The sequence below is a fragment of the Lipomyces oligophaga genome (genome assembly GCF_038497815.1).
Source record: "Lipomyces oligophaga strain CBS 7107 unplaced genomic scaffold V1516scaffold_4, whole genome shotgun sequence".
In the NCBI taxonomy this organism is placed as follows: Eukaryota; Fungi; Ascomycota; class Lipomycetes; order Lipomycetales; family Lipomycetaceae; genus Lipomyces; species [Lipomyces] oligophaga.
The window spans coordinates 671,923-697,633 of NW_027117788.1; the positions used below are offsets into that span (position 1 = coordinate 671,923).

Sequence of the window (25,711 nt, forward strand, 5' to 3'; positions counted from 1 at the left end):
TTATTGGATCTTACGACTGAAATATAACATCATTAAGTTACGATATTCGAGAAGAGATAAAACTATGTACATTTAAATTTCAAAAACACCTGTATTCTTTCGTGCACCTCCAATGATCCGTATATACAATAAGTACTCAGACTATTTTGAAAACAGTGTCATTACTTTCAAAATCTTTACATGCCCTAATCCGCAAATCAAGTTGACACTTCTTCTGGCTCATTTTCTGCATGATTAGCGACGATCTTGATTTCCCCATCAGCAAGTTGAACAACCGCCTCTTCACTCGACCGAATTTGGCCCTTAATCAGTAGCATGGCCAGCTGGTTAAGAACAGTCTTTTGGATAAGTCTGTTGAGCGGCCTAGCACCGTACAGTGGGTCAAAGCCCTTGTCTGCAAGCCAATCTTTCGCTTCGTCCGAAACGATAACCTTGATCTGTTTATCATGCACTCGTTCTTGAATTTCGTCCAATCGGATGTCAACGATCCTTCTTATCGCTTCGCGAGACAATCTGTTAAAAACGATAGTCTCGTCGATACGATTAATAAATTCAGGGGGATAATGACTGCGAACCGCATTGACAACCAGTTTCTTCGACGCCTCGCTGACCTTGCCTGTAAATACATCATCCTCAGATTCGGTTGCTAAAAATTCCTGTCCGATATTACTAGTCATGACGATAATGGTGTTGCGGAAGTCAACTCGGCGACCTTGAGAATCTGTAAGAAATCCCTCATCCAGAACTTGAAGTAGCAGCTTTGCAACGTCCGTATGAGCTTTTTCAAATTCGTCAAACAAAACCACCGCATATGGCTTTCGGCGTACTGCTTCGGTTAATTCACCACTCTCGTCATAACCAACGTAGCCCGGAGGAGCGCCAATTAACCGAGAGACTGCAAACCGTTCTTGAAATTCACTCATATCAAATCGAACAACAGCGCTTTCGTCATCGAACAAAAATTCTGCTAATGCCTTGGTCAACTCGGTCTTACCAGTACCAGTAGGACCTAGAAACATAAAGCTAGCAACGGGACGTTTCTCGTTCGTCAATCCAGCACGCTGTAAACGAACTGCATCTGAAATTGAATGGATCGCCTCGTCCTGACCGACTACTCTTTGCTTCAAAGAGTCCTCCATAAACAATAATCTGTCGCGCTCTCCGCGCATTAATGACTGCGTGGGAATACCAGTCATTCGTGAAACGACGGCTGCGATATCATCTGAAGTGACAGAGTCATGTAAGAGAGAAGACTTGTTCGCATCTCCTTCTTTCGACACAAGTTGCTCGAGCGCTGGGATTTTAGAGTAACGCAGCTCGGATGCACGAGCAAAATCACCAGTTCGTTGTGCGATCTCTAAATCGATTCTGGCTTTCTCAAGATCGGTCTGAGCGGTTTTGATTCCTTCCAACTCTAATTTCTCTTTTTCCCAAACCTCAGTCAAACGAGCGACCTCCTTTCTCTTAAGATCTAAGTCAGTTTCGAGCTTCTTCCGCCGCTCCACCGATAGAGCGTCACTTTCCTTTTTGAGAGACTCGAGTTCAATTTGGATGGTCATGATCGATCGATCCAATTCCTGGATAGAATCCGGCTTAGATTCCTGCTGAAGTCGTAAAGCCGAACAAGCTTCATCAACTAAATCTATGGCTTTATCGGGAAGGTATCTGTCAGTAATATAACGATTACTATATGTAGCCGCCGTCACAAGAGCACCATCAGTGATTCGAACTCCATGATGAACTTCATAACGTTCCTTGAGTCCGCGAAGAATGCTGATAGCATCCTGGACTGAAGGCTCGTTGACCAAAACAGACTGAAAACGACGAGCCAGAGCGGCATCTTTCTCAATATACTTTCGATATTCATCAAGAGTAGTCGCACCACAACACTGAAGCTGGCCACGAGCAAGCATGGGTTTCAATAGATTCGCTGCATCTACAGATCCATCAGTTTTACCTAGACCCAGTAGAATATGAAGTTCGTCGACAAACAAAATAATTTTGCCTTGTGCTTCTTCAACTTCCGTGAGCACTTTTTTCAGACGCTCTTCAAAATCGCCTCGATACTTGGCACCTGAAATCAGTCCACCAAGATCCAGAGCAATCACAGTTTTCTCTTTCATACTGTCGGGCACTTCCCCGCGAACAATACGCTGAGCAAGGCCTTCCATGATTGCGGTCTTGCCTGTGCCGGCCTGTCCTATCAGCGCAGGATTATTCTTGGTTCTGCAGAAAACTTAGTATCACAATCTCTAGCAAATCTGTTAAATCCATGAAAAAACACCTACCTTCGGGACAAAATCTGAATCGTCCGTCGAATCTCCTCATCACGACCAATAACAGGATCAAGCTTGCCTTCCATGGCCAACTTTGTCAGATCAGTGCCGAACTCCTCTAAGGCGCTCTTGCCTTCCCCTCCCAGGTTGAGTTTGAAATTCTTCGAGCCTCCACTACCGCTTGCTGGACTGGCGTTATTTTTGGGACTCGACGAAAACTGTCGAATTGACACTACCGGAATTGCACGAACTACTGCAGGCACTGTATTTCGCGCAAATGGAGTAGACATGGCAAGTCGCTGTTCTGCTTTGTATATTAGACATAATTGGCTCTGACCAGTACGCATGCGTCCAAGCGAGCGCATGGAAAAGTTAGTCGACACACGAGAGGTATTTCTCAACATTCCTACTGAACCAGTGTATTGTTTATTCAATCGATCCTCAGTGCGGATCAAATTGATTAATTAATTACTGCATAATCAAGGATAATTAATAGATCTGAGGAACCTTTATAGATTTCGAGCCTTCCTTTCTCCCAGCCGTGCTAACCCGAGACGTGGGTCTCGTGATATTACGCGCACTTTTCCAGAAGTCTCCAGCACTTCTGTGAATAATCCTGTTTCAAGTAACTTTATTGCTTGTTCTGGCGATATTGACTTAATTTAGAAAGTTCAAACCTTAATTGGTACTCCTGAACCTTGTATTTTTTTTTGGTTCAGCTCGTGATCATACAAAATGGTTCGTATACATCATTCTCTTGAATTTCGTTACTGAAAAGTAGTTGGATTTTTCGTTGGACGGTAATTAAGCGGAAATATAGCTGTACAAATGCCGAAAGTCTGCACTCACAAAGGTTGCGGAAAGCAGTTTGAGAAGCCTGATGAGAGCGAGTGCTGGTATCATTCAGGTCCGCCGATATTCCACGATGCTATGAAGGGTGAGTGAAGTGCAGACGAACTAGTTTGTCATGGATCCTGAGTGAGCTTGACACTGACAAAGTTCAGGTTGGAGCTGCTGCAAAAAGCGCGTGATTTCGTTCGATGATTTCCTTGCCATTCCCGGATGCACAAGTGGATTTCACACAACTGAAGTTCCGGAGCCGATCCAACCAGCAGAGCCTTCCAAGGCGGCAATTCCCTCAATGGTCGACGAAAACGGAGTTGAAACATATGGAGGCAGTGATACTATTATTGATCCAAATTCAAAGAAACAGTCAGCACGCGCCGAACCGCCGAAAGCAAACGTGCCGACTCAAGAGAGTATCGATGCTGTCCAGAAGAAATTAGACAATGTTGTGATGGAAGATCCGGACGATATCGATATTCCGATTGGAGCCAAATGTAAACGAAATGGATGCACGGTGAAGTTTGACGGTACTAACCGTGATTCATGTGTATATCACCCTGGATCGGCTGTTTTTCATGACGCTTCGAAAGGGTGGTCTTGCTGTAAACGCCGCGTTCTTGAGTTTGATGAGTTTCTCAAGATTGCAGGTTGCACGACGGGCAAGCATCTCTACGTTGGCGCTCTCGAACCTGAGAAGCCTGCAGGAGAAGAAGAAGTCGAGTGCAAAACAGATTTCTATCAGACCCCTTCAACCGTTATTGTCTCGGTATTTGCCAAAAAGTGCGAGGCTGACAAGTCCAGCATAGAGTTCAAGGCTGATTCCGTCTCCTTAAATCTATTTCACCTCGGAAACAAACGCTTCAAAACTACGTTTCAGCTCTATGGCCCCATCGATCCTGAGAAGTCGAAGTATAAAATTATGGGCACGAAAGTCGAGTTATCTCTTGTCAAAGCGAATGGTCTCTCATGGAGCGGGTTACGGGCTGGCGAGTCTGGTGCGGGAATGATTCGGTTTGGAGTATCTGGACGTACAGGAACAATCGGAGGTAAAGAAATTGTGTATCGCAATCAGTCATAAAAGCTGTTGTGTATATTGTATTTAGAAACAGTCACTACATTCATTAATATTAGCATTTAACAAAATGAGTCAACTAGAACACTTGGTTACAATATCTACTATACAAGCAAATAAAATGTATAAATTCCCCCAACACCGAAAATTTAACCATCGAGCATCGGATTTCTAAAATGTTCTTGTTCATTAATGAATTTCATTTCCCGGCGCACGTCCCTGTTCCGCTTGGTACGTTCGTCGCGCCAAACTTTCCGCTGGTGTTTGTCTTCGACAGGATCACGCATCCGAGATAATAATCGAGCAGATGATGCAGCAACAACTGTACCTTGGCCCTCGCGGATGTCTGTGGGACGGAAGTACTGCCGGTAGTATCGAGCCAAAGATCGATGTCCAATTTTGAGTCCAGCCATAGGCAAAGAAAGCTCGGTGCCTGTCGAATCAATAGAAACTTCGGACTCAATCGTGGATCGAGGGAATGGGGGTCGCGGGCTAGGATGTGCCAATGCTGTTCTAGCTTCGCTCTCTTCCTCTTCCTCTTCCTCTTCCTCTTCCTCTTCCTCTTCCTCTTCCTCTTCCTCTTCCACATCCTCTTCTTCACCTTCTTCAAGATCGTCCCATTCCTCTTCCTCATCCTCATAGCCCTCAGGATAGGAAGACGAAAAATCGTAGAAGTCCAAAAGCTCTAACTTATCATCCTCGGTATCATACGGTATTTGACAGTGCTGTTTCGCGACCATATGATCCCGGACACTGTTCAAATTCCTCCCAATAAATGAACAGAACAAGCATGCATTGCCGATCGAGACTTTCTCTGAGAGGTATCCTACCAAACCCGGTAAATCGATCAAATAGTCCTTCTCGGGAATATATAAGCCATGATCTTTGTGCATATGTTCGACAGAGCCTTCAAGATTGGCAAAGTTCTGGGCCGAACAAAAAATACAAGCTGTAAGAGGTAGCCGCACGGCATTCTTCAATTTCCGCTCTATAATCATTTCAATATCATCTTCTTCGTCTTCCCGATCAGATTCTTGTTTTGTGATTGCTGTTATTCGATTGTGTTCGGCACGTGCAGAAGGAGCTGCACGAGTGGTTTTGCGCATCGATTTCTTGCCTCCACTGACACGAGAATCTCGAAATCCGGTAGCGCTGTATCCCGCAGAAGACATTTCAGCGTTTGGCACAGGTAAGCTTGTTGAATCTAAAGCATTCCTAGCAGCTGCAACTCGGTCTGACGGTGGACTGACCATCCCAATTAGCTCTGCTTCGCTCGTTTCAGTTGAGGATACCCCAGCTAATTCAGCACGCTTCACATTTTCACGATGCTTAATACTGGCAATATGATTCTCAAAAGCACCGGCAGATGTGAATCGTTTGTTCCCGCATTCTTTGCAAATCTTGAGATATGACGCTTTTTCGTGGCTCTCTTGGTTCGATTGTAGCTGTTGTAAAACCCGCTCGGCAAATATCTCAGCCGAAATTGGCGGCAAAGTAGCTACTCGCCGCTTTAAATTGTATCGATGCCAATCGGATTTCATATGAACTCTCTGTAAATCCGGAGTTGGAAACCCGACTGCACAACTATTGCATGTAAAGAGAATGGATTCTCGCGTTGGCTCGGTACTCGCTCTAGTAACAGCAGCCATAACGATCGAAATATTTATGAGCGATATTACCAAATTAACGTTTAGATCAATTAATACCGCCAAATACTCCAAATAATTTTAGTTTCTCTCTATTTAGAGAAAGTCTTGCCTCATTACAAATCCCACGAAAAATTTGGAAGGCAAAATCTGGCAGCTACGTCATTCGAAGTGCACGTGATTGCAACCAGGGCTGCCGTTCTCAAACGACGGAGTATAAGATTTAGTGAGAACTTAGGAAATTAGGAGATAATAATTATAAAGTAATATCGCTCAATTTGAGTAATTGGAATTGTTTGGAACTAAGGATACTTGCACTTATCTGTGATTATATCTGCCTGTGTCGAAAAGTCATCAAAGATGTCGGCATTATCGACTGGAATCACTGTTCTGTCGCTGCTATTACTTCTCCATGCCGCCTATTCAGCGCACGAGTTTTCACATTACGTCAAATATTTGATTGGCCGGAATGACACATTACCGATCGATGTAAATTAATATTTTGAAGTTTTAAGTGTCATTTACGGGAGTACTAATCTGTTCTTTTAGATCGTGGTGGAAGCTATTGTTGCTACCGCGTTATTTTCGTTTGCACAGGTGATATCAGCGAGAAAATTACAACCTATTAGTTTTTCAAAATGGGCAAAGAATATGGAATTTGAGGGGAGAAGGTAAGCTCGCATGAGAATTTTATACCATGTTGATTGGTGCTAATTTCCAAGTCCATTTGCATTTCTAGAACGACGACCAGGATTTCTCGATGTCGGCAAAGCTCGAGAATCATACAAAAGCTTGGTCAAGACGTAAACTGAATGTATAATAGAATATTATTTCGTCAATTGATCATAGAGATCGAAGAAATTTTGTGCAAAATAGTCGACTTGGTCTGGAGTCACCGTTATGCCTGTATCTTCACCCTGGCGAACTACATAGGCAGTTTGCAAGCCGTATTTTTTTGCAGCCTCGAGATCATAAAAATGGGCGGCAACCATAAGCACACTGGGTTGGTTAGATTATTGGAGAGCCACAGATAAAAGACATACTTCTCCGGCTTCAGATTGAGTAGTTCGGCCGCTCCTAAATAGACCTTGGGGGATGGTTTGTAGATCTTGAAGACATCTCCTCCAAAAACCACATCCCATGGTAAGCCCGCATATTTTGCCTCATCGATTAGAATCTGTGTTTATGTACAAGAAACAGTAATACTTACCATGTCGACAAGAAGTCTGACATTTCCATTCGAAAGTGTGCTAATGATATATTTAGACTTAAGTTTGGTCAAGCCTTCAACGCTATCAGGCCAACCTTCATTTATCAGTCTGACCGTGAGGATAAAAGATTTAAAATAGACGCACCACCCAAATAATGCCATGCCCTGGCAAGCTCTTCGTGTTGACCATCATCCCACACCGAGTCAATTCCGTATTCCTTTAAAATAGGTCCGATCGACGCCGTATACTGCTGGTCTATCGTGACAAAAACTGGCGCAGACGCATCGGATTTCGAATTCGCAACCGTAAACTTGAAATACGCTGTTCTCCAATCTTGAACTAACGTGTCCCAGTCCACAGAATCTTTTAGGTCTGCCTTATCAGACGGCAAGTTTTTGATTAGATGTTCCTTCACTCCAGTGCGCCAGTCAACAACTGTACCGAAGACGTCGAAAAATAGAGCTTTTATTTCAGACATTGTCTATTGAATATACTATCAAACCAATTAAGCAGAAGGAAATTCTATCTTGAGATGTTTAAGATGCTAAAATGTTAAAATTACATCGAATCTGGATCTTCTACTCCGATTATGGCACCAACCGGTCGAGCGGTCGCCTTACCGATGATCTACCGCCGCTCCTCGAAGCCAGGAACCATAGATTACGTAAATCTATGGTATTCCCATTTTGGATATTTACAGTTGTTTAGATAAAAACAAACGGAATAAGTCATTCGTCACCAGATTCTTCGAGAACTTTTTGAATCCATTGCTCGTTTTTTGGTGCGTCTAGATATTGTTGATGGTAGTCCGGCTGCTGGCCAACGGCAAGCAATTGGCCCATTTTGACATTGTCTCGGGCTATCTTTGCCTCTTCAGCCGGATCTAAATCAGGTTCAACCCACATGAATCCTTGTCCTTGACGGGCCCAATATTCTTGGATTTGTTGGTCGTCTGCATTGTCACCCAGACGACGGCTTCTGGTCTCTAATTCGTGTAAAATGAAATTTGAATAGTCGCCCTGATTTTCGATTTTCGCTCGGTCCATATCGACAATCATGTTCAGCATCCGAGTCTCCTGCGCTCGAAGATACCATTGAGTCTGTAGCACTCCACTTTGCCAGAGAACGCGGCCGCTGTTGTCTCCGGGACGAGAGGCACAGGCGACCAGTGCTAACACGGTTGAATTGATGAGATAGGCGGCAACCATCGACAGTGCGACCGTCGTGCTCCCTATGCCACCAATCACAAATGCATTCGATTGTAGGGATACATTAGCAAGTAATAAGATCCCACCGAATCCGCCGAGCCAAATCATTCCCCTTCGCATCCACTTGCGCTTCTCATTGCGATAGTACATATCGCTCCCAGCAGTCATATCAAGAACATCTATGGCTCCTTCCGCATCTTCTTCGCGAATGCATTTCCGAAAAGGAATCATATACACATCTTTGCTTATCATTTTGCCTCTGTTATATGCCCGCGTATAGAATAATCGCATGGCATGAAGAGCTCTGTCGTTCGGAGGTCTCAGAAGCAGATATCTTTTCAAGAGAGTATTGTCAAACCGGACCGCCGGATGATGAACAATCTCGTCGAATAGTGACCTTGCTTGAGCAGGCTCCTCTAAATGAAACACGTCTTGTAGAAGCGAATGCTTCTTTGTAGACAAGCTTGTTGTGATGGGGGTGGCATGCGTACTAAGCATTCGCTCGCAAGCTTCCAATGCGTCGCCTACCAGCTGAGCGGGTAGGATTCCACGTCCAGCTTTGTTATCTAAGATCTCTCTAATAATAACCGAATGTAGCTTTTCCATTGTAAACGGAGAAACCATGAAGATGTTGCTAAGTGTCTGAGAAGGAGGTGCCGGATCCCGCACTGCCGATACGTCAATTTCCGTATTTTGAGCCTTTTTTAATAACCTGTTGTTCGATGCCCATAGTCCTGTAGAAAACTGACTTCTGTGTGAGACTTTGGTTGAGCGATATCCGGCAAAACTCGTCCGACAAAGATCTGACATCTGTAGACATCTCCCCGATAAGCGGAGGGACGCCATAAAATCCAAAGTTGCAGCCAAGCCAATAGTAAGGAATCCGCAGCTGCGAACAAATAAATACGAGTCAATTTGCTAACAAAATAGTTTCGGTCCTGATGTGCTTGACAAACTAGAGTTGGTTGTTGTGCCAAAAAAGTTTTGGCTGGGATTGGTTATCCTGCGGCGGACTGTAAGTGGACATGTGAAATATTTCGACAGATCAGTCTGCGAGAACGGCTGATGTTGAATAAATACAGCAGAGAAATATTTATAGAATGTTTTACGATCTTAATGTCCCATGGCCGAAAGATATGACCATAATCGCAGGCCAGGATCTGTCTAAAGCCAAAGGAGATGCAAGAGAGCTATTCAGAACAGTTTCCATGCTCTATGGATGTAAGTATGCACTCACCTTGAGTGCTCGCAAATCAAATTAATATCAAGACTGACAATCTAGTGGGCTATAGAACGATAGCATTCGATTTTGAAATTACAGGAAAAGGCACGACAGTAATGTGCCCGATTCGAAAGACGGATTTTTCTAAACTGTTTCCAGATCTTTCAATTTTATCGCGGGCAACTCTTATTTTTAACGATGCCGCTCAAGCACAAGCAATACCCTCATTAACAAGCAAATTTGACATTCTCGCGATACGACCAAACTCAGAGAAACTACTTCAAGCCGCCTGCACAGCTCTAGACGTTGACTTAATTTCTTTGGATCTCTCATCGCGCATGCCATTCCCGTTACGGTATCGTGTCCTAGGCGCAGCTATTGGCCGTGGACTCAAGTTTGAAATAACATACTCGGCTTCGGTATCCAATTCTGCAGATCAGAATCAGCGACGTAACCTAATTGCCAATGCTTCTGCACTTTTTAGAGCGACGCGGGGACACGGAATCATCATTTCATCAGCTGCCAAGAATGCTCTGGTTTGTCGAGGTCCTTACGATATCGCGAATTTAGCGACCTTATGGGGATTCACTCAGGAAAAGGGCAAGCAAGCGATTGATTTGAACTGTAGAGCTGTTTGTGTACATGCTCATATGAGACGCAAGTCATTCAAACAGGCAGTCGAGATCCCAGCAGATCTGATTGAGCAACTCGACGAGAATCTAGGTCGACCGGCGAAAAAGAGAAAGAAGAATTGAGTTTATATTAATGCATTTAGATGTAATATATTGGATGTAATATTATTTTACTCAGTAAGAGTCAATTTTCATTTCCAATAAAAGTAATTAAGTGGTGCTAACTTATCTAGTTCTGGAACTAACAGTACTGCTCAGTTGTTACATTAGACCAATTTACAAAAGTAGGCATGTTGTGGAATAACGCAGCAATGCACAGATTTATCGACCATATCCGCATATAAGCAATTTTGCGTCAAGATAATCGCATATCACGAACTAAGTAGAACAAAATGCTATTACGGGATGCATGGGTTTTTACTAGTTCCAACATGAAAGTCGAGTCTGAGTCAATAATATATAGGTTAGCTAGCAGTAAGAAATCTGCTTTATCCAGACTTGACACTTCATAGAACACAAAAATACGACACACCGAGAGGATTGCTATCATATTAATTGCAGGAACTCAAAATTCTTGAAAGGTATCTCTTCAAGTATCTGCCAAAACATAGAGTAGGTTGACGAGTAAGGTGACGTCTTGCAGTATTTATAGCAAGCATTGCTTCGAGCAGCAGCTGAAACCACTAAGGAATTTAAGATCAGCAATCATGAACGCAACAGAAAATCTATTCATCCAGTCCGGGGAACGGAGGATGCAATCACTGAACAGTTTTATAAATGAAAAAAAAGTATTTAGATTTTTATAGAAGTATAAATTTACGCTAGCATATAACCCAGAATAAACCCGCTGCTGCTACAATCGCCACAGTAGATATTTGCATTGTAGCTGCTGCTCCGGTAGTGGATGTGGATGTGGTAGTAGACTCAGGTGCAGAAGAACTTGCCGATTTTCTGCTGGTAGAAATAGCTGTCTGGCTTACCGAAATGTTCCCACGCGCTGAAGAAGTAGCTAAAGTTGATGTGATCGACACACTACTCGACAGCAAAGTGCTCGTAGTTTCAGGAATAAATACGCCGTTGCCAATGATATAAGTCCTATTGTCCGTAGAATTACTTTCGGATCGATCTTCAGTCTCACCATTCCAGCAAAAATCATTTAAGCATTGTTGACATTGACTAGTAGGTGCGATTCCGCGTCTTTCCACCTCTCGATGAATAATTGCACAAGCAATACATGCCGGCCAATCTTCATAAAGACTCGAATTACCTTGTGTCGCCATATTGTATCCATTTGTAATCAGACCAGCGATTTGGCTTGTTACAAACTGCAAAGTCAAAGTAGAGCTGTTACTCATGTAAGTGTATGGTGCATTTGCAAGATAGACTAGCAAAGGAGGAATCGAATCGGAGTCCGCGAAGTCCGTTGAATTGCAACCAAAAAATACAGGTCTATCTATCAATCCTAAGTTCACGAAAGACGACGTATCAGGAACCGATGGCATAACTGTATTAGTCTTACGAAAAAACTGTCGTTGATAGGTGCTGACCAATGAAGATCCATTAGGCCAATTGCTGCTAGTGTCGGCACTATTATCAAGAGCAAATACAATGTCAAGTCCACGTTCAGGCTGAAGAAGGGGTAGTAGTGGAACTCCTTGTCCATCAAAGCCACCATCTTGTAGGGTGAGAATCGATTTATTCGAATATTCCGAACTTCCATCATAGCCTTCAAACGGATTAGGATAGTAATTTGCAACATTCTGCAAAAAAGTTGAATTGGTGATTTTGTATTCGGTGATATCATTCAGTAGCACGCTCGGAATGACAGCACTTTGGAATGCGGGCACGTTTAACGGATAAGCGTCGAAAATATTTGACGAAGTGGCGATCAAAAATGCTCCCGAGTCGAATCCGACCGTGCAGTTGCCTTCCGGAATACCATTGTCGACTTTTGTTCCAATATATTTCATATTTGTAAATGCAGCCAATTCCGTATCATAAGAACCGAATTCGTAAGGCGTCAATTCAAACACGTTTGTCGTATTGATGTTCGAGCTCACATTTTCAGAAGCAGAAACAGAGACTAGAATTGGAAATGGAGCAGAATAGTTCTGAAACAGCGAAATTTCTTGGATATCAGACCAAGTAACCCCAATGCCCGGACCAGTAGGACTAGACGTGTTGAATAGCTCATGGCCTAGAAGAGTAGCCCAGGGATCGGTGATTGAAATTGAATATCCTTCCTCTGCTTTTGTTGATACCTCATTAATAATAGTGTTGTAATAGACTTCATTGGATCGATAACCAACCGCGGTACCATCAAGCAAGGTTCCAGATACATTCCAGACGTGAGGATCGGCCTGAAGAGTCTGTATCGATGAGAAATTTGAAAACACATAAGAACCGAGAAGCCATCCACCACCTGACAATCCAGAGACATACGATGTGGCTTGTAAAAGTCCACCAATATGACCAGAATTTGTTGCGTTAACAGTACGGTCATCAGCGGCCGCCAAAAAGCCTGCGCCGCTGAACATGGATCGATAACCGCCGCCTGATACAGCTATTCCGATCCTGATGGCTGATGCACTTTCTGCAGCAAAAAAAGTCGAAGTGTTAAAATCCTTCAAATTGATCCGATCCAAGAATTTGATAAGAGCTGGCAGTGAAACGTTATCTCGGCCGGTGATGTATGTCTGTTCTTCTTCGCTAATGCCGTCCGCAAAGCGGATAAGCGAGCCTTCAGGACATGACGCTGACGAAGGAGCATAAGAAGAATCTGCCAAAAATGACCGAGCAGCTATATCACGGGAATCAGATAAGCTAGGCACAGATATGAAATCCGCAACGCAATCTACAAGGTCGCTGAGTTCATGATCAGAATATAATACTGCTTGGTGACCGACATCCAGTGTTTCCTGTTGCGGCTCTCGCTGGGAGAGCGCCGAAGTTGCGGGGTAACAGAGTAGAAATGAAGCGACTAAGGCTAGCAACGAACGTGATGAGACCATGAATAACAACTTCTCTCTTAATGTGGAGATTATGAGGGATAGTCGAGGAGAACACGATTGGGCAAAACGGAGAGAAAAAAGAGAAAACTTTTTTCAAGAAATCTCGCAAATCTTTCGAACTTATGAAGCTGTACGAAGAGGCTCAGAAGAAACATCAACGTCGGATTTGGTGGGCCCAGCTCGTGGATTCCGATAACGTGATATCCTGAACCTGGCACGCAGGAGATCACAAATCATTTCTTTTTTACTTCTTGCAGTTTAATTGCTGTGATCTGTTTAGGTAGGAAGAGTTGGAGCAGATTGACCCGTGGCTGAATACTAATCTATGACCTCGGAAAGGAGATGTGCTGCTATCGGAAAGTGCTTTAGTAGCAGCACCGGCTGAAGTTTTTGATTCAAACCTTATTCACAAAGAAGCTCAAGTTATGAAATTTGAAGCTTCAGAGTCGGATGTGGTAGTCTTTAATCAGCCATGTAACTCGGTATTAGATTTGCTCGGTAGAAATCTTGTAATTTTTATCTTGACTGAAGTTGGCAGACTGAGTCGGATGTCAAGTTTGGTTTAGAGGCCAGGAGTCTTGACCATGATTTTTTTGGTCTTGCATTCTATATCAAGTCTTTCCCTCGGTATAAGTCAAGTGTGCATTTCCAATTTCTCGTGCACGAGAGAGAAAAACCATTCAGAAATTGAAATGTTATCGGCATACTACCAACAGCTGTGCAGCAGAAACTACGCTATATTCTAATTGTAGATCAGATCTTGATTTCATATATCATATAGACGACTTCTCAAGACCTGCTACTGATCAGCCATGTTTGGATGGCATATCAGCCATGACGTATCAGCCTTGCCGTTCCCCTGATTTTGCTTCCAAAGTGACTGGGAGGAGTCACTTTGTTGGTCTGAAGCTCGGACATCATTTTCGGTTGTAGATTTAACAAGGACACAGCAAATCATCAGATCTACGACTCGCCATGAGCAATTGAACCGAATCATGCATTTGCGATCTCGACTATCGATATCTCATATTTACAATCTAAATTTGACATACTTTAAACGCACGTTCCATACGTCGTTCTGTGGACTCAAAGGGCTAGATATTTTGTTTTTCGGATCTGACGAATTCAGCCGAGAATGTTTTCGCAGCGTCGATGACCTAGCGGCATCTTCCTCATCGGTCGTGCATAAACTTGAAGTTGTGACTCGACCACCGAAAAGAAATGGCAGAGATCGTTCCACTAGTAGTCAAACTGTTGAAGGTATGAGCGATTTCACTGAATCTTTGTGAGAATGTTTCTGATCTAGTAATGTAGTCCCTCTCGCTCCGTTTGCTCGAGAACGGAACCGGACAGTCCATTTTGTGGAAACGAAACAAGATTTTGAAGTATGATATTTACGAATTGCATTACAAAGACTGACCGTATTGCTAGAATATCCAGACACTTAGCTACGATCTTTTGGTTGTCGTTTCTTACGGAAAACTGATTCCTGCACAATTAATCACTCGCACGAAATATGGCGGCATCAATCTGCATCCTTCACTGCTTCCTAGGTATTCATGTGTTTGCTCTGAGAAATTCCAGAAACTAATCATCTTACTAGACATAGCGGAGCAGCACCATTGCAAGCCGCAATTCTGGACAACGACGAGTTCTCTGGCGTCACTATCCAAACACTTCATCCTACTCAGTTCGATCGCGGCTCGATTTTAATGCAGTCGCTACCTGTTCGGCTTTCGTTAGACGAAACTTCTAAGAGTCTTGGTCAACGACTAAGCAAAGTCGGTGCAGACATGTTACGCGAGTTTCTCAAAACCTTGTCTGAATACATTGACAAGCATCCTAATGACGAAGGTCCAGAAATCGTAATTGACTCTTTCAAGACAAATTCCGAGGAAATAAGATTATTGCCTCGTACGTGGACGAAGAAAATCGATTCAAGGGCTCGTCATATCAATTGGGCAACCGACTCTGCATCTACAATCGAACGCAAATGGCGCGCATTTGGTTTACCTCTTTGGACAGAAATCAGATACTTCGATCGTCACAATCAAACAGCTCATCTTTCTCGCCGCGCTATTTTGGAAGATATAACTATTGTGGATAACATGGGCTCAATTCCCAGTTTGGAAGTCGGCTCGATACCAAATCTGCCTGGACAGTACCTACGGCTAGGTCCGGGAAAGCAGTTTTTTGCACAAACCGTAGTTCGAACTTGTGACGGGAAACTTTTGCTTGTGCAAATGAAGCAGGAAAAAGTTAGAGGGAAATCATTGGTAGATAGTGATATTTTCGATCTCTCGAGTCATAAATAAATGCTATCACTTCAAGAACAAATATTGCATTGTATATAGCATATTTTAGATAAGTACCAAGTATATTAAGAAGAAATCAAAAATTTTAAATAGGAATGCTTCCCGCTGCACGCACCCTATGACATGCCGTTTGTGGCCATAAGAGTGTGGTCTTAAATTCCTTTGAAGCGCTTGGTTCTCTGGGAACTCCAGGTTACCTCGGGGCTCAACTGACAGTTTGAGTATGATATTGATATTCAGCACAAATATCAAGGATAAATATCAGAGACAATGTCTCGAACTAGTATATTAATATCATGATAAGAAACTATTCATAAACAAAATTCCATCATTTCATCTCTCCTCCGCTAGAATATTACAGTACTATAGAGCTCAGATCAACTTTAATTTTGACAAAATGAAACGTCTTCCTAATTCACAACTTGGAAAAGGCGATGATATATCGGCTGAACTACTTTTCTAAGACAAAACATAAGTCCTATTTAACTATGTCTTTCGGACTTGGTATCAGGGCCTAATTCAAACTTTCGTTATTCGCATGATCATGGCTGTAAAATAGCTGCGTTCACGTGCCGGTCAGTGTTCTGCCATCGCACTCATTGAGCTCCTGAATTAAAGCTATTTTGCTCTTAAATTATCTTCATGTCTTCAGTATGTCTTTGATTACCATCATTCGAGAAGAAGTATTTTCGATACAGGACCGGTTCCACGAAACAGCAATATCTCTCCCACTGAGCAACCCAATCAGTGCTTCAAGCCAGCCCGAATAACTAACGATTAGTAGTACAGTTGAAATACGCCGAGTTTGAATAGTAAGATTCACGAATAATCATAACCGAAGAGTGAGTTAGTCACTTTTTCCCTCATCTATTAAATCCTCGTCGGACCGCAGTTTCCGTTTCAGACCCAACAGCGAAAAATAGGTGACAAAAGTAATGGCGGAAACGTAAACTATCGGCTTTCCAAATTCCCGATAAAAAGCAACCTAAATGAGTCAGAGAATCTAATACGAAAGTTACAAGAATTTACTCACATGAGGAGAAATCGGTTTTGCAGCTGGCTCGTCCGGCGCTTTTGATACTGTGCTATAAGATCGTTGATAACGTGGCACTTGCGAAAAGTTCAATCTGCAAGCAAAGCGACGGCTAACATTCTTTGAAAATTCACGGACTGAATATGCTGTCTTAAGCATTTTGCAAGATTTTCTGATTTGTATCATGCACAGCAGAGATCAAATAAAGTAACCAGTTCTTGAAGAAGCACGAGATGAATTATTTCAATGTGCGGCTGATGGCCGCTCTTGGACAATATGCCAGATTCTTGTAGTTCTGGTCAGCTCAATTAAATTATTTACATATATTATTTTGGCCAATTTTGACATAGATGTTATGAATCTAGCAAATCCAACATTTCACATTATAGCATAACGCATGAAGTCTAAAGCACATCTTTATCGGCATCCTTAGACGATGATTCAGAGCGGACAAGTAAACGAGTGTAAAGTAAGTACAGTTCGGAAAGATGTTAGAAGCCAGAAAACCGGGAAAGTAAAAGAGCCTTATTCCAGTGAGGGAAATGCAAATTTTGTGGACTCAGGAGACTTATTGTAGGTTAAAAATCCGACAAAAGGCTGATGGTTCCATTCTAGGCGAACAGTTGCTGTCCGCTCGCTGCAGGAAATTAGTACTACATTGAAAGTTACAATACAATTACTTACTTGAATTTTCCACCAACATCGTAAATTTCGTAAGCTGAAGATTCATTATGAAGAGAAAATTTCGCGTCTTCTTTATTCTGAATGATTCTATCCCAGAGAACAACTTTATTGGCCTAATGAAAGTTAGACTGTAAAATCACAAGTCCCAAGACAAGAAATATGTACAAAAGGACGACCAGGATAAGAAGCTGTCAAATAGACAAATATCTGCTTAGTGTTCCAATTGAATACTGGTCTGAGATCTGTTCCAGATTAGAATTATTACTAGAATTGAGAGCAGCCAAATCTACGTACCAGCTTCAAGATCGAAGTACATCGAAGAATATTCTTGGTTTCTGTAATTATATCCTGTTCTTGGTCGTCGATGACTATTTTATGAGTATATGAAATGGAGAGAAAAGCGCAAAATAACGTACACGTCAACTTGGCCTATACTTATTGAGGCAGATGGAACAACCATCATGTGTTCATGGATCAGCGAGGTAGCACTGATGACTGCCAGCATGATTAACACGACCGAAGTCATGAATCCAGAATATTCCTGAATTCTCTGAGCTGTAGAAAACATCGTGGACTTGCTATTATTAACAGTCTCGGAATTCTGACGAGACAATTGGAGCAAGTGCAAGGCAAATCTACTGGATCAAGCATTCTCTATGTTAAGGCTTTCAGCGATGCGGCTCAGTATATTTATCCAGCAGAAACTACATACACTGAATCTAAGCCAATTGGACGCTGAAATACACTCAAATCACCGCCGATCAAAGTTAGAACTCTTTTGAATTTTATGCATTGAGATATGAATCAAATTTTACTTCTTTAATTCAAATTTGGGATCGAATTGCTTCTGAATCGGGCTTCAACATATACGCATAGTTCCTCTGAGTTTAAATCCCTAAAGCTCAAATCTTACGGCTCCAAGCCGTCTTCATTTTTTTTCTTAGCCATTCTAATCCTCCATATACTGTTTGCTTTTTTTTGTTTGTCCGTCCGTCGTCTCCTTCATTTTTTACACCTTTTCCGATTAAATTGAATTATTGTGAGTATTTCCAATTTCGTGATGTTGCGGACTTGTAGCGATCTTGTTCGCCGCAGTTTGGTGTGCTGAACCGGCCATCGCTGGATCTCCTGGCTTGTGAAGACCTTTGTTTGGCTCAAGATGTCAACAAAAACCATCGTCTAGTCGTGCGACTATCTCAACACAGTACTCCCTTTTCTCTTCTATTAATTACTAATAGAGTTTCTTCATAGAAATAGAAAAATGGCCGAACAGCAACAGGTTCCTACTTTTAAACTCGTTCTCGTTGGTGATGGTGGTACTGGAAAGGTGTGTAACCAATCTTTGAATGATCTACAGACGGCAGATGGCAGACCTAAAATGTCTGCATCGCGCCTCTGTGTTTTTTTCACTAGCGCTCTCCTGCAAACTGTATGCAAATAATATACTAACCTCTTTCACTCGTAGACCACATTCGTTAAGCGTCATTTGACTGGTAAGTCTTTACTCAATCTTTATGTCATGCGAGCGGATCTACGTGGGAGATCTTGTTCCGTGAAGCGGATCTAACTGTTTCTAGGCGAGTTCGAAAAGAAATACAATGCCACCCTTGGAGTTGAAGTTCATCCTCTTTCTTTCTACACCAACTATGGCGAAATTAAATTCAATGGTATGTAATTTTTTGCGTGATTTTCGAAAGTTTATGCTACTAATCGCCTTCTAGTCTGGGATACTGCTGGCCAAGAGAAGTTTGGCGGTCTTCGTGATGGTTATTATATCAGTGGTCAATGTGGTATCATCATGTTCGATGTGACTTCTCGTATCACTTACAAGAATGTTCCTAACTGGCATCGTGAGTATTTTTTGCACAGGTATTTTAAGAGACTCGTAATAACTTGTTAGGTGATCTCGTCCGTGTTTGCGAAAATATTCCTATTGTACTTTGTGGAAACAAGGTTGATGTTAAGGAGCGCAAGGTAAAGGCGAAGACTATCACATTCCACCGCAAGAAAAATCTTCAGTATTACGATATTTCTGCGAAGTCCAACTACAACTTCGAGAAACCTTTTCTATGGCTTGCCAGAAAACTCGTTGGCAACCCAGCGCTTGAATGTATGTTTATTTCCCATTTACTGATCTCAGCGAACTATATGAATCATTGTCGGAACTAACCCTGATTAGTTGTTGCATCTCCTGCACTTGCACCTCCTGAAGTTGAAGTCGACAGTGCCTTGATGAACAAGTACCAGGCTGAGATGGAACAGGCTGCCGCTATGCCTCTTCCTGACGAAGACGATGCCGACTTGTAGGTTACTGACGAGAACGATATCTCTGATATTCGAGGACGCATGTATAAATTTATGATCGCGATGTTTTATGTTGGAGATTTCGTATGTGTGAGAATTTGATTTGATCTTTTTATTTCTTTCAGTTGCAATATTAAATGTACTCTCAAAAAGGCGTTTCATTATTGTCGTGTTGTTTTGTAAATGCTGTAGATTCTTATTTGACGTAGTATTTGATGATCATGGAGGTAAGACTGATCGCTGGCCGGACTGATTTGGGACTTCGGAGACTAAGGTTCGTCGATATACTAGAAGTACTGGAGAACAGAAGACTAGACAAATCGACATTCTAGACAACGATACAATATAAAACAAGAGGACAGAATGGATTCTGTAGATGCAGAGATTCAATTGGCAGCACAGCGCCATATTGTCAGTGCAAAAGACAAGAAGTATGATCGACAATTGCGACTATGGGCTGCGAATGGTCAAGCAGCGTTAGAGGATGCGCATGTTCTGCTACTAGGAGCATCAGCAGCGGGTTCCGAGATTTTAAAAAACCTTGTTCTTCCAGGTATGATAATTATTCACTATTGTATGATTCATTTTTGTCCGTGGCGACATTGCCCATTCTAACTGCTCTTGATAGGAACTGGATCGTTTACAGTGGCTGACGATAGGATTGTCACGGAAGACGAGCTAGATGTTAATTTTTTCTTGGATGAAGGATCTATCGGACAGCCATTAGCAGCTCAAGTGAGTAAGTTGCTGCAGGAACTGAATAGTGATTCGAAGGGACATTTTGAGAGCCTTGACTTGCACAAGCTCGACAGTTTAGAGGCTTCGTTCTGGGAGAGGTTTTCGGTTGTAGTTGCTCACCAAATACGGCCGTCGGTATTGATTCGGATAAGTAAACTACTGTGGGAAAAGAATATTCCTCTGGTTGTTTCAAATTCAATCGGATTTTACGGATATTTCAGAATTATCATGCCGGAGCATAGCGTGGTGGAATCACATCCCGAGTCTACCGTTGATCTTCGACTGGATTGTCCCTGGCCCGAATTGGAGCAGTTCGCATGTGGGTTTAATTTGGAAAATTTAGATGAAATGGAACATGCACATGTGCCTTATCTTGCGCTATTGTTGTTATATATGAAGCGATGGAGGGATGCTGTAAGTCGATGGTGCTTGATAAGGAACTCGCCAGTGGTTGATTAATTAATATTTAGCATGATGGGAATCCACCTACTAGTTACAGTGAACGAAACCAATTCAAGGATCTAATTCGATCGGGAATGCGGTCATCAGATACTGAGAATTTCGAAGAAGCAATTAATGCTGTCTGGCGTGCAACTCAGATTACTACTGTATGGAGGTGAAACTTATATAGGAACTGTATGGACTGATTTGAGCAGGTGCCGTCTGAGATTTCAAACATATTAAAAGACCCGCGAGCGCAGAACTTAACCGAGGATGTATGGAATTTTTTGGTGATTAGATTTTTATATTAACATTGTATAGTCTTCGAAGTTCTGGATTTTGACTCGTGCTATCGCTGATTTTGTTATTAGCTCAGCTGGTAATGGTCAATTACCGCTTTCTGGTACGGTTCCAGATATGAAGGCCGACACGATTTCTTATATTAAACTGCAAACGATATATCGTCAGAAAGCACTGCAAGACCGAAATTGGGTGGCACAGCGAGTTGGCGAATTACTTGCTTCTCTGGGTCATTCGGTCGGTGATATATCTACTGAGGAGATTGATTTATTCTGCAAGTTTGCCAGAAATCTGGTAGTCATTGATGGAAGATCGCTTGAAGAAGAACTTTCACCATCAACAGCCAAATCGAAATTGATTTTGAGTGAGCTTGAAGATGAGAACTCGCTGATGGGGGTTTATGTAGGATTCAAAGCAGTGGAGAAGTTTGAAGAGCAGTACGATAGATATCCGGGCTCACTAGATGACATTGGTGAGGACGAGACTATGCTGGCAGAGATCGCTTTAGCGATTGTGCAAAGTCTAGGAGGTTCTACTTTGTCCAGCCGACTCGAGAAGGTTTTGAAGGAATTGTGAGTGTAATATTAATGGTCTTGAGGAAGCAATGGCTAACACGAGTAGTGTACGATCTGGTGGTGCTGAGTTACATAATATTTCCTCACTGATTGGAGGAGTCGGCGCCCAGGAGATCGTCAAGGTATGTGTATATGGCCGTATTCGGGGACCCAAGCCTAATCGAAACCACAGGTCATAACGAGGCAATATGTTCCTATCAAGAACACAGTTCTTTTCGATGGTATCCAAAGTTCAAGCTCTGTATGGGAATTGTAAGATCTAGAATTGATGTAGGTGAGGATTATTCCCATTACGCCTCACAATGGATAGAATACATTGAGGATGTAAACAAGCATATAGAGTATTGTTAAGACCCTTGTTTTATGGGGTACAGAGTATACAACTATGAACGGTGATCATGAACTAAAAGCTACCCAATCCTACTACACTAAATTCTGTTCAGAATTATATTCTCAATTCTCCATCTAAACACAATAGGAAAAGTCAGATTACTTACAGTGATTATATTGTCATGCCAAATGCCAGCGCAGGATCAACTGCCGATATCGGCGTGGCGGACAAAAAAGTTTCTCAATCACGTGCAGATGCCCACAGTTTGAGTCACCTATGTACAGTCAATTTTTGTTCCTCTCGATTAAACAATCATTCTGATAATTTTTATTCGCGGCATTGATTGTATGCCATTTTGCGCCTTGAGGTAGTGATAAATTCGTTGAATAGAATTATTTGGCAATGCTGAGAGTACTATCTCCTTCATTCAAACCTGTTCAGAGGTCGCTGGTTGCTTCTGTAATCTCCGGACGAGCGGTCGGCACCAGCTCAAGATCTAAGTCTATTTCCGCGTTTCCTCTTCACTCGAGGAATATTAGACGGCGTCAACATTCGGCTGCGAGGTGAGTTCTTCCAGTGCTATTATTGGTTTGTGTATTGCAGTCCGGAACTGATTGTTATTCTACAGAATACAGACAAAAACTGCTCACGCTGATGCGGATGTCTCAAATGCAGTTTCGAAATCCCGGTCGGAATTAGACGACTCGTAAGTTTCGAACTTGATTCGTCTCTTTAGTTGGAGCTAACGACTATAGTTTTGTCGGTCTTTCTGGCGGTGATATTTTCCATGAAATGATGTTGAGACATAAAGTAGACACTATCTGTATGTATCCCGCTACAGGCTATCAAGTTACATTCCTAACCTCCGCTTAGTCGGCTACCCTGGTGGTGCCGTTCTTCCTGTTTTTGATGCTATCTACAATTCGCCGAACTTCAAATTCGTTCTTCCAAAACATGAACAAGGCGCTGGTCATATGGCTGAGGGCTATGCTCGTGCTTCTGGCAAGCCCGGCGTGGTTCTCGTCACCTCCGGCCCTGGAGCTACTAATGTCATTACACCGATGCAGGACGCTCTGTCGGATGGTATTCCGATGGTTGTATTTACTGGCCAAGTTGCCACTTCTTCTATTGGTACCGACTCGTTCCAGGAGGCTGATGTAATAGGTATCTCACGTTCGTGCACCAAGTGGAACGTCATGGTGAAGAATGTTGCAGAATTGCCACGAAGGATTAATGAGGCGTTTGAGATCGCCACTTCTGGTCGTCCGGGTCCAGTTCTTGTTGATCTGCCCAAGGATGTAACCGCTGGAATCATGCGCACTCGTATTCCAATGTACAATTCTCTCCCTGGATCCGCTCTATCTATCTCTGCGCTCGAGTCTTCCAATGAGATCACCCATAATGCCTTGAAGCAAACCGCTCGTCTTATTAACATGGCGAAGAAGCCTGTGATTTACTGTGGAGCCGGAATTTTGAACTCTCCTGACGGTCCATTCCGTCTTCGCGAGTTGGCCGAAAAGGCAAATATCCCAGTAACAACTACTCTTCTCGCACTGGGAGCTTTTGATGAAGGTAGCGAAAAGGCACTGCACATGCTTGGAATGCATGGCAGTGCATATGCTAACATGGCTATGCAAGAGGCCGATCTGATCATTGCGCTTGGCGCAAGGTTTGACGACCGTGTTACCGGTGCGCTTGCGAAGTTTGCACCCGAAGCTAAGCGAGCTGAACAAGAGCGACGCGGAGGTATTGTACATTTCGATATTTCACCAAAGAACATTAATAAGGTTGTCAACGTGACTGTTGCTGTTGAAGGCGATGTCACCGATAACCTAGCCAGTTTGATGCCTTTAGTAAACACTGTGGAGTCGCGATCAGAATGGTTCTCTCAGATTGCGGAATGGAAAAAGCGATTTCCTTTTGCATATGAGAAAGAAACTCCCGGAGGTCTGATCAAGCCACAGAGTGTAATTTCTGTTTTATCTGATCTTACGGAGCCGATCAAATCGAATACCATCATCACTACTGGAGTTGGTCAGCATCAAATGTGGGCAGCCCAGCATTTCCGCTGGAAATATCCTCGCACGATGATCACATCAGGGGGCCTAGGTACGATGGGATATGGACTTCCTTCCGCTATTGGTGCGAAAGTGGCCCGTCCAGAGGCAGTCGTGATTGATATTGACGGTGATGCATCGTTCAATATGACCTTGACTGAGCTTTCAACGGCTGCGCAGTTCAATGTGGGAGTAAAAGTAATTGTTCTCAATAACGAAGAGCAAGGTATGGTTACGCAGTGGCAATCACTGTTTTACGAGGATCGATACGCGCATACGCATCAACAGAACCCTGATTTCATAAAGCTTGCTGAAGCTATGGGAGTGAAGGCCCTGCGCATTTCTGAACAGGAGGAACTGGAGCCGAAGTTGAAGGAGATGTTGGCGTATAACGAGGGTCCCATTTTGGTAGAAGTTATTGTTGACCGGAAGGTTCCTGTTCTTCCAATGGTCCCCGGCGGAGCTGGTTTACATGAGTTTTTGGTATATGATCCGGAGAAGGAAAAGGAGCGGAAAATTCTGCGAAAACAGCGAACAAATGGCAAACATTAAACAACGAAGAAGTGAAGAAAAGTTATAATTTGTTGATTTTTAGGGCATGATCTGGGTATTTATGTAAGTGTTTTTACTCAGGAGTAGGACAGAATTTGAGTTTTATTGTTTTGTTTTGTTTTGAAGCAGAAAAGTTTTAAATAAAACTTATTTTATATTATACAAGAATTTCAACCCATTTGCATGAGAGCTATGGATTCTTCGTTGTCAGGTTCTCGAGAGGTAGATATATCTTCGGAGGCGCGTTTATATATGGCTCTCCATGCGCGATCATTAGCAGATCTGTAGAACAGAATCTGGACGTAGAATAAGACACAGATAGCCCAAGAACTGAAGATGATAATGATTGACCCTCCAGGTCTGAATGCAACTTCTGCAGTAGCGTTCTTTGGTAGGTTAGTAGCGTCGACGACGTATGCGGAGAAGTAGAGTACCGAGAAGAGAAATCTGAGATGGACGTAGTTGATGTCAAGGGCGAGCGAGTTGAAATTATCAAAGTTGACAATGATTTGTGGTACTTCGCAGGAAAATATGAGAAGCTGAGACATTCCTTTGAGCAGGTCGATGGAATCGATTGGGAAGAGCCCCCAAAAAGCCATAGAGGAGCGAGGATCAACATCAACGGAAGTTGATAAAAATGCAACGACCAAGATTAGGAAAAACACCAATCCAGAATAGTACTTTGCAAATGTCGAAAACCGCAATTCTAGCTGCTCAAAAAAATGAGGCGCCGCTGCGCGAATAGAGAATCCGCTGGTTGGCGGTCGGGAACTATAGAAAAGCAAGAAGATGAACAGCCATGCCGACAATGAGGGAACCAGGTCGTCGACAAAAACCGCGTGTTTGTCGATTTGAGGTCGAGTAGGGTATCTGGCTGCGTGGAGCCTTTTTGTTCTATCTGAAGGGAAAAGATACAACACCGAATATAGAGCACGATATACCGACGCTTGGAATACGAGAATCACGTAGTCAACTGAAAACCCTGTTAATGGAGGTCTAGAAGGCCGGAGGACCCTTAACTTGCGTGTCCGAGCAAGAAGTGCGAACGGCGCAAGCACAAAACACCAGTAGGAAGCTGTGAATAGTAGCATGCTGGTGCTTGGAATCATGCCGTCTGCTGGCTTGTTTGCTGGTACATCGAGTGCAATTGTGTCGAGTTGGGTCTAGAAAGTGTGTGTCTGTCTTCGCTTGTAAAGGTGGTGGTGGCCGGATATTGGGAGAACGTGAGTAGATATAATTTTGATTAGTGAATCTAAG

The 25,711-nt window shown here is 42.9% G+C and overlaps 15 protein-coding genes across 15 annotated transcripts; 7 read left to right on the forward strand and 8 right to left on the reverse strand.

Moving 5' to 3' along the window:
• Nucleotides 1–12: 12 nt before the first annotated feature.
• V1516DRAFT_675104 (P-loop containing nucleoside triphosphate hydrolase protein) lies at nt 13–2,742 on the reverse strand. The gene is made up of 2 exons (XM_066922197.1): nt 2,289–2,742; nt 13–2,226 (listed from the first exon to the last, which is right to left on the reverse strand). The coding sequence occupies exons 1-2, from the start codon at nt 2,678–2,680 to the stop codon at nt 198–200; spliced, it is 2,421 nt and encodes an 806-aa protein (XP_066777373.1). The 5' UTR covers nt 2,681–2,742; the 3' UTR covers nt 13–197.
• On the forward strand, nt 2,626–4,312 carry V1516DRAFT_675105 (uncharacterized protein). The gene is made up of 3 exons (XM_066922198.1): nt 2,626–2,666; nt 2,792–3,213; nt 3,281–4,312. Exons 2-3 carry the CDS (start codon nt 3,105–3,107, stop codon nt 4,198–4,200), a joined length of 1,029 nt encoding a protein of 342 aa, XP_066777374.1. The 5' UTR covers nt 2,626–2,666; nt 2,792–3,104; the 3' UTR covers nt 4,201–4,312.
• On the reverse strand, nt 4,206–5,948 carry V1516DRAFT_675107 (C2H2 type zinc-finger-domain-containing protein). The gene has a single exon (XM_066922199.1). It carries the CDS (start codon nt 5,841–5,843, stop codon nt 4,344–4,346), a length of 1,500 nt encoding a protein of 499 aa, XP_066777375.1. The 5' UTR covers nt 5,844–5,948; the 3' UTR covers nt 4,206–4,343.
• A 137-nt stretch (nt 5,949–6,085) lies between these two features.
• Nucleotides 6,086–6,711, forward strand: V1516DRAFT_675108 (magnesium transporter). Its single transcript, XM_066922200.1, has 3 exons — nt 6,086–6,329; nt 6,390–6,511; nt 6,563–6,711. The coding sequence occupies exons 1-3, from the start codon at nt 6,201–6,203 to the stop codon at nt 6,645–6,647; spliced, it is 336 nt and encodes a 111-aa protein (XP_066777376.1). The 5' UTR covers nt 6,086–6,200; the 3' UTR covers nt 6,648–6,711.
• Nucleotides 6,474–7,631, reverse strand: V1516DRAFT_675111 (HAD-like domain-containing protein). The gene is made up of 4 exons (XM_066922201.1): nt 7,196–7,631; nt 7,051–7,145; nt 6,884–7,002; nt 6,474–6,839 (listed from the first exon to the last, which is right to left on the reverse strand). The coding sequence occupies exons 1-4, from the start codon at nt 7,527–7,529 to the stop codon at nt 6,668–6,670; spliced, it is 720 nt and encodes a 239-aa protein (XP_066777377.1). The 5' UTR covers nt 7,530–7,631; the 3' UTR covers nt 6,474–6,667.
• On the reverse strand, nt 7,632–9,315 carry V1516DRAFT_675112 (uncharacterized protein). The gene has a single exon (XM_066922202.1). The coding sequence runs from the start codon at nt 9,103–9,105 to the stop codon at nt 7,780–7,782; it is 1,326 nt and encodes a 441-aa protein (XP_066777378.1). The 5' UTR covers nt 9,106–9,315; the 3' UTR covers nt 7,632–7,779.
• On the forward strand, nt 9,233–10,613 carry V1516DRAFT_340524 (RNase P subunit p30-domain-containing protein). Its single transcript, XM_066918917.1, has 3 exons — nt 9,233–9,480; nt 9,542–10,290; nt 10,347–10,613. The coding sequence occupies exons 1-2, from the start codon at nt 9,360–9,362 to the stop codon at nt 10,234–10,236; spliced, it is 816 nt and encodes a 271-aa protein (XP_066777379.1). The 5' UTR covers nt 9,233–9,359; the 3' UTR covers nt 10,237–10,290; nt 10,347–10,613.
• A 268-nt stretch (nt 10,614–10,881) lies between these two features.
• On the reverse strand, nt 10,882–13,446 carry V1516DRAFT_675116 (lysophospholipase catalytic domain-containing protein). Its single transcript, XM_066922203.1, has one exon. It carries the CDS (start codon nt 13,122–13,124, stop codon nt 10,935–10,937), a length of 2,190 nt encoding a protein of 729 aa, XP_066777380.1. The 5' UTR covers nt 13,125–13,446; the 3' UTR covers nt 10,882–10,934.
• Nucleotides 13,447–14,119: 673 nt separating this feature from the next.
• V1516DRAFT_624387 (formyl transferase) lies at nt 14,120–15,439 on the forward strand (the record flags this gene model as incomplete). Its single annotated transcript, XM_066919660.1, has 4 exons — nt 14,120–14,384; nt 14,439–14,509; nt 14,556–14,677; nt 14,728–15,439. 4 exons carry the CDS (start codon nt 14,120–14,122, stop codon nt 15,437–15,439), a joined length of 1,170 nt encoding a protein of 389 aa, XP_066777381.1.
• An 847-nt stretch (nt 15,440–16,286) lies between these two features.
• V1516DRAFT_664307 (uncharacterized protein) lies at nt 16,287–16,631 on the reverse strand (the record flags this gene model as incomplete). Its single annotated transcript, XM_066920583.1, has 2 exons — nt 16,287–16,424; nt 16,473–16,631. 2 exons carry the CDS (start codon nt 16,629–16,631, stop codon nt 16,287–16,289), a joined length of 297 nt encoding a protein of 98 aa, XP_066777382.1.
• A 50-nt stretch (nt 16,632–16,681) lies between these two features.
• V1516DRAFT_675127 (signal peptidase 22kDa subunit) lies at nt 16,682–17,944 on the reverse strand. Its single transcript, XM_066922204.1, has 6 exons — nt 17,869–17,944; nt 17,573–17,810; nt 17,451–17,524; nt 17,322–17,398; nt 17,157–17,269; nt 16,682–17,109 (listed from the first exon to the last, which is right to left on the reverse strand). Exons 2-6 carry the CDS (start codon nt 17,722–17,724, stop codon nt 16,998–17,000), a joined length of 528 nt encoding a protein of 175 aa, XP_066777383.1. The 5' UTR covers nt 17,725–17,810; nt 17,869–17,944; the 3' UTR covers nt 16,682–16,997.
• A 187-nt stretch (nt 17,945–18,131) lies between these two features.
• On the forward strand, nt 18,132–19,736 carry V1516DRAFT_675133 (ras family-domain-containing protein). The gene is made up of 8 exons (XM_066922205.1): nt 18,132–18,195; nt 18,408–18,483; nt 18,622–18,649; nt 18,734–18,823; nt 18,878–19,006; nt 19,057–19,266; nt 19,336–19,544; nt 19,614–19,736. Exons 2-7 carry the CDS (start codon nt 18,418–18,420, stop codon nt 19,461–19,463), a joined length of 651 nt encoding a protein of 216 aa, XP_066777384.1. The 5' UTR covers nt 18,132–18,195; nt 18,408–18,417; the 3' UTR covers nt 19,464–19,544; nt 19,614–19,736.
• V1516DRAFT_691136 (uncharacterized protein) lies at nt 19,737–22,151 on the forward strand. The gene is made up of 7 exons (XM_066923845.1): nt 19,737–20,013; nt 20,089–20,612; nt 20,669–20,806; nt 20,855–20,914; nt 20,961–21,511; nt 21,561–21,636; nt 21,687–22,151. The coding sequence occupies exons 1-7, from the start codon at nt 19,824–19,826 to the stop codon at nt 21,768–21,770; spliced, it is 1,623 nt and encodes a 540-aa protein (XP_066777385.1). The 5' UTR covers nt 19,737–19,823; the 3' UTR covers nt 21,771–22,151.
• V1516DRAFT_675141 (thiamine diphosphate-binding protein) lies at nt 22,152–24,622 on the forward strand. Its single transcript, XM_066922206.1, has 4 exons — nt 22,152–22,408; nt 22,474–22,551; nt 22,601–22,668; nt 22,719–24,622. The coding sequence occupies exons 1-4, from the start codon at nt 22,248–22,250 to the stop codon at nt 24,452–24,454; spliced, it is 2,043 nt and encodes a 680-aa protein (XP_066777386.1). The 5' UTR covers nt 22,152–22,247; the 3' UTR covers nt 24,455–24,622.
• Nucleotides 24,542–25,703, reverse strand: V1516DRAFT_675143 (uncharacterized protein). Its single transcript, XM_066922207.1, has one exon. The coding sequence runs from the start codon at nt 25,561–25,563 to the stop codon at nt 24,625–24,627; it is 939 nt and encodes a 312-aa protein (XP_066777387.1). The 5' UTR covers nt 25,564–25,703; the 3' UTR covers nt 24,542–24,624.
• Between the last annotated feature and the right edge of the window lie 8 nt (nt 25,704–25,711).